The sequence below is a fragment of the Myodes glareolus genome, chromosome 3, assembly GCF_982192425.1.
Source record: "Myodes glareolus chromosome 3, mMyoGla1.1, whole genome shotgun sequence".
NCBI lineage: Eukaryota > Metazoa > Chordata > Mammalia > Rodentia > Cricetidae > Myodes > Myodes glareolus.
In genome coordinates, this window is record NC_142028.1 from 105,725,034 (window position 1) to 105,738,066 (window position 13,033).

Genomic DNA, 13,033 nt, shown 5'->3' on the forward strand with positions numbered 1-13,033 from the left:
AAAATGAGGGAACAGTGTGTTTTGTTTTCTCATCATTTGACGCTGACTCACAGGGAGATGACTGTTTTGTGCAGAGGCTTGCTGTTAGTTCCCCCTTGGGGCTACAAAAAGACTCCATAGGTACTTTCCCATGACTGCATCTCTTAAAGCTGAAGGGAGGCTTTGCTGGCTGGAACATGGCTGGGGTACACACAGCTCTTCCGAACTCCTATTGTGTGTAGGCCATGTACTGTCCTTGTTGCATTTGACTTTGTCACTGTGTTGTGCTGCTGATGGCTCTTTGCTACTGGTAGCTAACTTTGTATCTGAAAAATTGTCAAGAGTTTGGAAGACGCCACAAAGTTAAAGGCATGCAAAATTACACTTTAAGTTTTGGTCAACTTTGATCAATATGCAATTTCATATAAGACACTGTTACAGCATTGCTGCTATTTCCCCTCCCAATGTAAAGCATGTGGTTTTTTGTAATTTGAATTATTAACTTTCTCTTCTTCTGTGTGTGGTAAATAGTATTTTTATATTATTAGACTCACTACAAAATTATTTTTAAAGGTTCATTGCGTAAAGAATTTACACGTCTTCAGCACTAACTGGATACATGCCATGGTCCACATTCCCATGCTGTAAAATCAGGAAGGTACTTATAGCTGTTGTCACTGACCACAGAATTAACCTGTGGATCTTGTACAAAACCATGTGCCCAATGCTGGCTTTCGAGATGAATGTGTTTACTAGGAGCTACCTTAGTCTGTTTACTGTACAGTTTTCTAGAGTGATGGAATATTTTAAAGAATACATTTAATAAGTAGAGACATTTAAATAATTACTTCCAAAAATAAGAATAGGAACATTGCCTTTTCGTGGGAGATCTGAGAGAATGCATTTACATGGGAGCATATTAAAGTGTTACTGTGGCTTACTTGGCAGGTTATGGCAGTGGTATGGCTTGAAACAAGTTTGCTTATATAGGCCACAGATCAAGTTTAAATTGCAGCACTTTATCTGCATACTATATTTAAATCAATTAATATGTCACAATTGCCATTTTCTAAAATGCTTGTGTTTTCATATGTGTGCAGTGTGATGGCACCCCAGGGGTTAACCTTGTCATTCTTTGGGCATCATCTTTATTTGTGTATGTGTGTGGGGGGGACTGCACATATATATTTATGGGGTGTGTGGACATGCATATAGAGACCAGAGGTAACCTCAGAGGCTGCTCCTCAGAAACTGTCCACCTTATTTTTTGAGATTGGTCTTTCACTGGGACCCAAGGCTAGATGGCTAGTCAGCTTCAAGAATCTGTTATCTTCACTTTCTACCTCCCCAGTGCTGGGGTTCCATGCAAGTACAACCACACTGACGTCTTATCTGGGTGCTACAAGTAGAACTCAGGTCTTCATGTTTACATGACAAAGCTTTACCAACTGAGCATTTTCTCGGCCATATTACCTTTTTCTACAGCTGTATAAAATGCATATTTTTATCTAAGTTCATATCCCAAGTACTCATGTTAAAGTGGCAGGCACCGTGGCACACACACATAATCTCAGGGCTGGGGAGGTGGAGACAGGCAGATCCCTGGAACTCCCTAGCTAGCCTGTCATTCAGACAGCCTAGCCAAACTGATGTGTTCCAGGCAGTGACACAGACCATCTTTTTAAAAAACCAAGTGGAGAACAGGTAACGAAGGAACCCAACACTGACCTCTGGTCCCCACACACTTGCACACACATGAATGTGGACACATATATACTCCATAAATAAATAAATAAATGGAGTCTGATAAATAAAGCATTTTCAGCAATTTCATGTTCATTGATTAAACACTTTTGTCATGCATAGCTTTAGAATCAAAGTACAGGGAAGTATTATAGGGTAAAATAAAAATAGTGAGGTGAAATACAGGGGAGAGAAAGGCTTGCTTATCCAGGAGGGGACATGGAAGCATGGGATAAATCGAGGATGTGTGAAAGAAAGGGCTCACCCAAAGGAAGTGGGCATGATATGTCATATAGAAGCCTACAACAGCACAGCCCAGCATTTAAAATATAAGTGGAAAAATAGTAGAGCACATGTAAAATAAAAGAGGGGGATATTGAGGGTTAAAGGATCAAGTGATGCTGGGAACAGTAGAATGACCCTGAATGAGTGGACAATGTTACTCCCAGAAGACATGGGTTACTCAATGAAAATTGTAGTACAAGGGACAGGATAGTCCATAGAAGATATTGGTCAGGAAGGCCCAAGAGGTCTCCAAAACAATTCAGGCTATTCATTGTCCTTGGTTGTTCATCATAGCTTCATGGTATAACTCTATTGCTGAAGACACAACACAGTTTTGGCTGCAGTACATAGAAAGATCCATCTCAAGTTGGCATGCAGAGTTCCTCCCTACTGGCTAGCTTTCACAGTGCCAGAAGGTACAATTCAGCCTTCCAGAGGAGAAAGGACATCAATGGCCTTATGTAGTGATGGGCCCTGCATGATGTAATATCAGTTTCCAGACAAGATGTGCCAGTGGTGCAGTGGTGGTACCAATATCATTTTCCAATTAGATCATTAATGTCATTTTCTAATTACCAATGTCATTTTCTAATTAGATCAGAGGTCTTTTCTACAGAAAGGGATTTCATGCTTTGTACTTTTAATTGTGGTCAAAAACTCATGGCTGGTGTAGGAGGTCCTTCTGTTTATGTGTTGTTTTCATTGGTTAATCAATAAAGAAATGGCTTGGCCTGATAGGGCACAACTTAGGTAGGCGGGGAGACAGAACTGAATTCTGGGAGGAAGAAAGCAGACAGAGAGAGCCACCATGGGGCTGCCAGAATCAGACATGCTGAATCTTTCCCAGTAAGCCATGACTTCATGGTAATATACAGATTAACCGACATGGGTTAAATCATGATGTGAGAGTTAGCCAAAAAGAGGTTAGAGATAATGGGCCAGGCAGTATTTAAATGAATACAGTTTCTGTGTGGTTATTTCAGGTGTAAGCTAGTTGGGCAGCCAGGATGGAACAAGGGCCCTCTTTCCATCAACACATGGCTGCTGTTGTAACCTATTATTATTACTTTTCTCAAATGGTCATGCTGTCAAAATGCCTCCTAAATATTTATGTTTATATTGGCTGTGGTTGACAGTAGTCAATACAGAGACCACCAATGACCAAAGTGTTAAGCATGAGAGACTATGTGCTTAGCCCTAAATGTGACATATATTTAACACACCTACCATCAGGAAACATCATGGAAGTGGAGCCAGAGGGAATACATGAGCCAAGGATGTGGGGGATAGCTGTGAAGTATATGATAAAATTATCTCAATCATGACCTCACTACACCTGTGGTAACCTGCACCAGATCTACACAAGATCAAGCCAACCAAAGTTCTGCATGAGTGGTGTCCAGGCCCCACCTCTTACTGAGGAGCTAATAGCAGTAGATACTTGCTGGAGAAGGGAGAATCCTTCTTTTTGGAAGGTGTGGCTACTGGTAGGTTTCCCATATTCCAGTATATGGTCCCATACCCCCCCACACATGATTAACACTAACTGGATTTAAAGATTTGAAGCTGGTCAAAAAATATGTTGGGGGGACACTTGAGGGGTTGAAGGAGGGAATAGGGGGTAGAAATGATATTTTTCTATATACATACATAAAATTAAAAGTAAAGAAATATTAAAAACAAAAAAGTCAAAAGTATAGCCAACACACTTTATTTCCTCTTTTTAACAATGCATTCTCCTGCTTACATGACATTGTGTTAAGTCATGTAACTTTCTTTTCTTCCTTACCCTCTCCCCCAAGTTCATGTCCTTCCTAGAATTACTGCTGCCAGTGCCTAAACTAGCTCATTTCTTGTTTCTGAAACTTCTTTATGTAACAAGCTGCAGATAAGGTGGGGACCAGGTCTGGATTGACTGCATTCACAGGCAATGGAGACCACAGGAGTCTCAGTCCGCCCACTGTCAGACAAAGGAACTGACAAATAAGGAAGAGGCAGAACCCTCTGTTTCATCTTCAGCAGCATTTATTGGAAACAGCAATGCTTCCCATGGTTTAGTTCATACATGAAGCAGGAAGATTTGCCTTTCACTCCACATAATCCACTACCGCAAGTGGCACATCAGCAGCAGCACATTAAACCTCAGAGAAGCCTGTACAGCTAGATAAATAGAACTCTGGGTGCCTAACGGGACTTCCACGACTGAAGGGAGAACAAAAACAAAAACAAAATCCAACACTGATCAGCTTGCACAGCACTGTACACACGAAATGAAGATGCAATAGAAGGGTTAAAGTAATGACTAGGGTGGGAAAGGGATTTATATGCAGTCACATACCTTCAACTGCTAAGCACAAAAATCATCTTTATTTGGTCCTCATTGAGGGCAGAATATACACAAATGATGTTCAAGGAACACAAACAAGATAAAAGAAGAGGGAAGGAGCAACAGTCACTATGTCTGGTTCTATGAAGATGTGGGAAATGCTTACTAGTGTTTCTCTCTTATGTCTTTGTGGCAAAGGGACTCAGGAAGTGGATGGATTCCTGGGTAAATAAACAGAGTAGGGAAGATAGCTGTTCCCCCTTCCTGTATTCTTCAGAAGTGGGCTACATATATACACAGCTTCTGTACAGCAAGGAATCTGAACTTGGAGATCAGATTCTTCCCAATTCATCTTGGAGAATTTTCTCTTTTCAGACAATATACAGAATGCTCACCAACTCATTCAGAAAGAAATGAAAATCCCCCCTTCATCGTGCTTGAACAGCAGGGAGGGAAGAAAACTGGCATGTCTCAGAAGTAGGAGTAGATGATCGATAGATAGATAGATAGATAGATAGATAGATAGATAGATAGATAGATAGATAGATAGATGATAAATAGATGATTGATAGATAGATGGTAGATGATAGAGATATGATAGATAATAGATAGAGAGATGATAGGCAGAAAGATAGATAGATAGATAGATAGATAGATAGATAGATAGATAGATAGATAGATAGATAGATGAATAGATGTAGGAGAACAAAAGTGCTTTGAACAATTAATACTTCTTCTGAGGGCATCAAAAGCCCATGTTGTTTAGACCAGCAGACAATTTGCTGGTGGGAGATGTTTTTGCCAACAATTCTGTGACTCACACATTTAGGAAGGAAAAATGCAACAGAAAGGACTTTCTCCTCTGTACATGGAGAACATGAGACCTTGAGAGAGCCCCGGGTGAGAGACAATATCTTCAATGAGGAGAGTTTCTCTGTGATGTGGCTCATGTGTATATTATCAGAAACCACAGCCTCCTGAGAACTGGGTAAAGAGCAGTTCTGGGACCACTGGCTAGTCTCCGGGTGTTTTAAAGCATATGCCAGGCCCACTGGCTCTGGAAGATACCGTCTATCACCGGGTCTCCTGTAGGAGCACACAGGTCAACCCAGGACATGTGTGGGCTTGGTGACTCATCCACTGCGGCCTGCACTCATGATGTTTTGGAAGCGGCATTACCAAAGCAGTGGTTAAACGTAACTATCTGGGTCAGAAAGAGGTGAGCCAGCCAGCATAAGATCCTAATGGGGCAGAGCAACCAGAATTTCTACATAGTTGATGGGGAAAAAGCCAGACTGGCCATGTAGCATCCCCTCATACCAGTTCTCATCAATCTGATTAGTGAGAGTGATGATATCACCCTCTTTAAAGCCCAGTTCCCCTTCGTTTTCAGGTTCAAAGTCATACAGGGCTCGGCAGCAGGGCTGATCCATCTGGACACCTGAGAATCAGAGGCAGAGAGAACATTAGGACGTCACAGGGTATTTAACCAGCGGCACACACTGCCTGCTCCACCCACCGCTTTCTGCCCGCTTCCCGGTCACTCATCTCCCTTCTGATCTTCATCTTCCTTAGACGTCCACTACCAGGGCATCTTTGTCTCCTACCAGCTTTCCTATATTTGGAAAGCTGTTCCTATGTAGAGCTTTATGAGTTGTTGAACATTCTTGGTTGCTATTTCCTGTATTGAAAAATCATTACATGCATTTTTGTAGTAATTATAACAAAGTTCATCAGGTTTATCTTCCTGATAATGCTGAGAGATGGGCAAGCAATGGCATAAGAGTTTATAATTAAATTAAGGTTAATTACAGACATGGCCAAATCCATTCATCTTAGTACTTTTGAGTATCTTCAGATTCAGAATAGTATAATTAGTTATAGACAATATTCTAAAACCTCAGAATCGTAGGTCAGCTTTCATTCTTTAACAACTCCAGATTATTGAGAACTGCGGTAACAACAGAAAGCCTGAGGCCCAGGGTTTCTCTCTGTTGGACCTGGCTCCAGCATTTCATTGACTTCTACATCCAAAATTATAGTTAACAGAAGTTGCCTTAAATCCTGTGTCATTAAATGATAAAAGCTTTAAAAATCATAATTTGTGTTTGGTAAACTGGAGAGTAATAAACACACATGAGTACTGTGTAAGAGCCACAGCCTATAAGGATAATGTAATATATATTGGATAAATTAATGAAAAATGGACTGTATCCTAAAAGGGATCTATTTTAAATGAGTAAATATTAATACAGCATGCAGACAAATACAAATACAGGAAAGTACTTATGGGTCCCACACTAGCTCGATGTCTTAAAGGGAAAACAATACAATTATTTTTTTTTAATTTATAGAAGTCACCAAGTGGAAAATTAAATGTATGCCTTGTTTCTGGGTGAGGAGAAGTGCAGTCATAGATATGAACTCCAGGGCCACTGCTGTCTGAGCCCCACACGGGGCAACACTGGGCACTCCGAACTATACACGGAGCTCAGACTTCATCTCTTCCCCTCATCACAACGGCATGTTATAGTTTGCTACTGCAGTAAGTCAGTCTCTGGAGACACAGGGGAATGGGATAGAGCTGCACATCCTCAACATCCATACTCAGGGTCAGACGAACCCCTCTTCTCTAACCTAGACAACCTCACAGCAGGAAATGCCTGAAGAGAAAACCTGGGTCTGATTTGTATGTGGGTAGCTGGGACTGATCACAGCAGTGGAGAGACTGAACTAGTGGGTACAGTCAAGGTTCCCGAGGGAAAAATGTGGCTGTCCTCATGCTGACCGCAGTTCACAGAATGATGGACTGGTCTACAGCAGGGAGTAAACAGAAAACACAGCAGGAGCTGAGGTCTGTAATCTATCCATTTGCAGATACAATCAGGCAATGCTTCCTGGAGCTACCATCTGTGCGTGATACGGGGTGTGTGTGTGTGTGTGTGTGTGTGTGTGTGTGTGTGTGCGCGCGCGTGCGCGCACAGCCCAGAGGCATTCTGTCCCCTTAGCAGACTCACAGAAGGAGGGAAGGGAAGGAGAAATCAGGGCATCGTTTACAACCGCACATTGGGGGATGGGGGTGAAGAACAACTAAGTGTTAGCTGGGTGGTGGTGGTGGCACACACCTTTAATCCCAGCACTCAGGGAGCAGAGGCAGGTGGATCTCTGTGAGTTTGAGGCCAGTACGTTCTATAAAGTGAGTTCCAGGACAGCCAAGGCTACACAGAGAAACCTTGTCTCTAAAATCCATATGAAGACAGACAATACAACTAAGCGCCGTGGGAGGTCCTGGATACTAGAACATGAGAGGAAACGTGAAGCCGAGAATGTTTCAGAGAGAAGGGAGAGAAAGAGGGGTGGTGCAGCAAGGACAGCAATGTCTAGGAGCTGAGCTCCGACCTGACAATCCTCTCATTAGGAGCGGTTTGCTGTGCAGCTCTTGTGCAGGGGAAACAACGGGATACTCTGAATGTTCTCAGCATTGTTCAAGTGTGCCCAAGTCCCAGGAAAAGGAACAGGTAGCCTTCTGCTGCTTACCTCCAGGTTTGGGTGTGCCTGTGTGGGAGAGACCCCCGTTGGGCTGAGTACTGTCTCCAGTGGCAAACTCTAGGCTCATACGGGGTTTTGGCTGATATTCCCTTCTGGGCTGAGACGAAGCTTGTCTTATTCTGTATAACAGAGAGAAGAAGTGACAGAGAATTATATAGCCAGTTAAAAAGTGAACAGAAAGGCAGTAATTTCCAGGAACTGCCTGACCCACTTAGAAATCTGCTAAGACCTAGAGGAAAACATACTAAGAACCCTTGGTCTCTCAGGGGCATGCAACGTGTTCCTGGGGAAGCTTCTCTTTCACCTTGTCCTCATGGTCTCCATTATTTCTCTCAAGCTCCAGCTCCTGCATTCAGAGCAGTTTATGCTAATATGTATCATGTTAGGGTCAGGGAGATATAAATGTGCACAAGACACAGTTGGTGCCCCAAAGCAGTGTGTGCTGTAGAGGGGAGAGCAGGCCGCTGACCAGTACAGACAAGAGTGTTGTTATTCTAGGACCTCCACAAAGAACTCAGAGTACATGGGGCCAAGGTTAGAGGTGTGGAGAGTTCACTTATCCATGAAGAAGGTGACAAATGGTTTTGGGAGGGAGAGCACAGGTCTACAGGAGAATATGTGAAAGAAGGCTATTCCATGCAGGATGTGAGAAGGTTTGGAGGTGGGGTGGGAGGGATGGTCATGGGCAGATAGGAGTGAGCAGACAGGGGTCACAGTGGGGAAGGAATAAAGACACGAAAGGTAGGGGAAGCCTGTAGATTCTGCACATCACCAGATCTTTCCCATTTTTAGGTATTTCAATAAGACACGTGTATTTAAATTTAAGGTGGGGAAGGTTGATTGTATGACAATTCTAGAATTATACCTATTTCAAACATGTTTGATATGGACAAAAAGTACACATTCTCTTCATTTTCAACAGATGTGAGAGGCACAGAGTGTTGCTGTAGTGTTCTGACAGGTGGGTTTTAAGCCTTTCCATTAGAGATGCTTCGGTGTTAGGCACACATCCATAAAGGTGCATCGAAGATTTTATATCAAAAATAAAATATCAAGTGAGGAAGGAAGATTCACAGGAAAAGGGAAGGCCAGGTACAACCAAGTGGATAACAGGTGACATTTCCCAGATGCAGCACGTGACCGGAGCCTTCACTGGACATTCAGCCACCGAGCCCCCAGGAGAGGTTACTTTAGACATGATCTTAAAAATAAAGGCTGCTACGTAATCCGTTGATGTAATTATCTAGCAAAAAATAATCCTCCTTTATCTAACTAAATGAAGAAAGAATAGTAAGGCTCCTGGTTAGCAATAAGGTCACCTGGCTGAACAAGATATGATTACTAAGGCCCCTGCCTTACAACAGTTCACGTCAACATTCTTTTGACACTACAGTGATGCACAAGGGATTCCTGAGCAATAGAAGTAACACTCCAAACTCTGGTATTTTCTTAGGTTACTAACATGTAGTGTAATGCCTTCTCACAGTTCCAGGCACCACAAATCCTGCTTACTCATGTAATCACAGAATAGACCACGGACAGTCTTCAGTACACTCAATGCTAAGCTATGTTGTTCTGGAGGTGAGGGCTACTAAACCCCTTTCCTTTATGAGAATAGAATTCAATCTGATATTGGTCAAGGCACACCTGTATTACAGTACAGGGTCATAGCGTATATACTTTTAGGCTACACCTCGCAACGCAAAAGAGTCCTGTTCACATAGAAAATCTAGTGCAGCTCACTGCGAGGAGACTGAACAGGCACAGGGAATCAGTTGTCTCTGAAAGGGGACAACTGAATTATCTATCATTCAAGGAAAAACAAGAATGAAAAGACACAGGCTTCCAAACAGGCTCTGCTCGCCTGTATGCTCCACCCTTGACTATTACGTCATCTTCCTGAGCGCCACAGTGCCGCTCATCTGTTAGGACAGATCTCTTTCAAAGTGTTCCTATGCATGGCAGCCATACAGAATATCACTCAGGAAATCCTAGTAGCCATGATCCACAGAATTCTGCTGAACCATCCATGGCAGCAAATATATAATTTATACATCAGCATCTGTACATACATGATGTTGATGTGTAAATTATACATACAAGACAGGATTTGAGTCAGAAGAAAGCAAGACCAGGAACAGTGCAAAATAAAGTCAGGCAGTCAGTTCGCAAGGTGCCTGTGTTGGATCAGCCAGGATGGATGGGCAGAAGCCCATCTCAAATATTCTTTCATTTCCGTTTCTCTGAACATCATTTTTCCAGCAGTTGAGAACCCCAGGGAAGTGTAGCTTACCTCTCCTCCAGCCTGACAGTGACTTGTTGCAGGATCTGTACTGCTTGTTTGTGATATTCCAGCTGGGCTTGCACAAGGGCGGAGAGTTGGCTCACCTGTTCAATCTGTAGGATGGGGAGACTGTGCTTCAGTTACTAGGTTATGGTCTTGAAGCAGTGTGCATCATGCAGCGCAGCTGTTGGGGATGCCAATGATTCTGCCACCTGCTATGAGCACACATGGTTCTTCAGGTTCTAAGTTGATTTAGAATCCTTATATTTAGGACCCTACATGTAGAGCCATAAGGAGAAGCAAAGAGTATCTCTGAGAAGGTCTCACTGAGTTCACGAAACAGTTTTGTACTTAACTATGAATTTTCTGGATAGGATGTAGCTTCTTTCACTGGGGTTCTATAGAAGAAAGATTGAGTCACTAGAGGACTCTTTGCTTCTTGCCTACAGCAGCCAACATGAAATCCAAGCATCATTTTACATTCTAATAACTGCTGGTAATGCAAAAGAGGAAAATTGATTTCTCACTTCAGACCATGGGATGGAATAAATCTTTTGACCTCTTAGCCTGATCCCAGTGGGATTTAAAGCTAATTATTGAATATTCTAAGTGGTCTAACTTTTACGAGTCTTGTGCAGAGAACTATCTGAGTAGCAGCCTCCAAGCCAAAAAGGGCAATGAACGCTGTCCTAGGAGTTTGAGGGTGCAGGAGGAGGGCCCAGTGTACAAGGACACACATTGATTCAAGTTTCCTACACTTAAGTGGTTAGGAGGACAAAAGTCATCTGTAGACATCTCTAGATGATGAGGACCACGTGTGTTCAACATGCCTTCCCTGCCTTTTAGGAGGTAAGCCGATTAGGTAATGTGGTGACTAATTTTGGATGGCAACATGTCTAATTTAAAGGATTCTCAAAAAGCTAGCTAAGCATGATCTCTTGGGCAGGTCTGTGTAGATGTTTCAAGACCAGATTTGCATTTGAAACAGAGGATTGACCGAGAATGAGTTGTGCATATCTAACATGGTACACTGCCCAGTCTATTGAGGGTTCAAATAAAGCAACTGGCAAAAGAAAGAGATTCAATCTCCTCTCTCCTGGGGCAGAAGATTCAGTTTCTCTTGCCTTTGGACATCAGAACTTCGAGCCTTCCATCCCTAAGACTTGTTCTCCACCTCTGCTAGGTTCTCTAGCCTCTGGCCACAGAATGAATTAGTCCATCACCACCATTCATTCTTAGCCTTTAGACTCGGTCTGTACAATGTTTCCAACTTTTCTGGTTCCCCAACTTCTAGGAGGCATATGAAGGACATATGAGCCTCAATAATATCCCTAACGGTGAATTTTCTTTTCCTACCTGATCTCCAGCTAAGCATACAACACCCATACTACCTACATCTATAGCCCTGTGCTTTTCTCTGAAGATTCCTTGCCAATGCAAGTGACAAGTATAGAAAATCCCGCAACCATCACAGCCAAATTGATGGGTTGGAAGGTGGATATAAACCATGACAGCAAAGCTGGCTTTTCTGATGCCTACATGTGTGAAAAAAAGAAAGGACTGTTCAGGTGTCTTCACAGCTGGAAGAACTCAACAGAATTTCATGTCTCAAGTCATGAGAGATAATTCAGTACGCTGAAGATGCAGAAACAACTTTGAAACCACCCCAACCATGCCTGAACATAGTACCTATGCTATAATCATCAATTTCAATTTGTATGTCTTTTTTCAACAAAAAATGTTAACCTCACTTCCACATATTGGCCATGCTTATAATTTTGGATACAAAACTCTGCATATACTTTAGTTGTCATTCTTAACTGTAGGTAAATGTGCTCTAGATTTAGACTATAGTTTGTAAGATGCTAGATTTAAAAAATGGGTTGTCATAGGCATTCTTTATCTCTGTACTATTGGTAATATTTTAAAATCCATTAATATACAAAGTTCTGGTCAAATCAAACTACCAGGATAAAGAAGGAACTTGTCATTTCTATGTCTACTTTATGATACATGATTCAAAAGAAGCAAGCATCCATGTGCTCGCATTACTCAGTGTAACCAGACAGGCGCTTGTTCCGCGCTGTATTTTTCAACACATCAATGCTGTGCCTATATGATAAAATTCAGTGAAAACCCAGAAGAGAGTGGCTTACATCCATCTCCAAGAGATTAAACATGCTTGACTCAGCGATTTCTTTAGATTCATCGAATTTCTCCAGCGCCTGGCGAAGTTCTTCATCTGGGATTTTGCCTTGTCGTTTCTTCTTGTAATCAAAGTCCAAGCGCCGGCCTTCCAGCTTTTTCAGGTGATGCTGAAAAAGCCAAAGGCAAGAAGATGCTTCAAAAGGGCATCCTACAGAAAAGGCCTGCTCAGGCCTCATTTCTCTTCCATCCTGAGTAGCCTCCAAAATGAGTCTGGTTGTGTTTGATACTGGATCTCACCAGAGAAAGAAAAACTCATGCATCAGGAAAGGTAATGTTTCAAAGGCCTGTGGACTGACACCATTACAAATAATTCAGAATGAGAACTAAATGATAGAAAGACAAGTATCCTTTTGATTTGGCATTTTCAAACCAGAGCCAAGTTAAACTATGCCTCTTCTTCCAAATGTCAAGAGGGGGTTGTGAGTGTGCTCACCCCACAAACTCTCTTCCTTAAGAAAAGGGTACACACAAGAGCCCACACGTCATTTTCCTCAGGAGAAAGCAGGGGAAAGCCCCTTTCTCTGAGGTAAACGTGGAAGAAATGAAACTTCTTTTTTCATTAAAAAAGAAAAAAAAATCTAGTTTACCAGAATCCCCTAATGTGTCCACTAAGAATACAGATCCCTGACTACCTGAGTCAGAACACACAGGGCTGAGCC

General features: G+C 42.4%; 1 protein-coding gene across 1 annotated transcript in view; it reads right to left on the reverse strand.

Annotated features, from left to right (window-relative positions):
* Positions 1-4,014: 4,014 nt before the first annotated feature.
* Sh3gl2 (SH3 domain containing GRB2 like 2, endophilin A1) overlaps positions 4,015-13,033 on the reverse strand; it is a 181,625-nt gene continuing 172,606 nt past the window's right edge. The window contains exons 6-9 of the mRNA XM_048453020.3: positions 12,323-12,481; positions 10,176-10,279; positions 7,871-8,001; positions 4,015-5,774 (exon numbers count right to left, since the gene is read on the reverse strand). Of these exons, the coding sequence (XP_048308977.1) occupies positions 5,575-5,774; positions 7,871-8,001; positions 10,176-10,279; positions 12,323-12,481 (594 nt within the window). The 3' untranslated portion in view covers positions 4,015-5,574. The remainder of the gene's footprint in view (positions 5,775-7,870; positions 8,002-10,175; positions 10,280-12,322; positions 12,482-13,033) is intronic.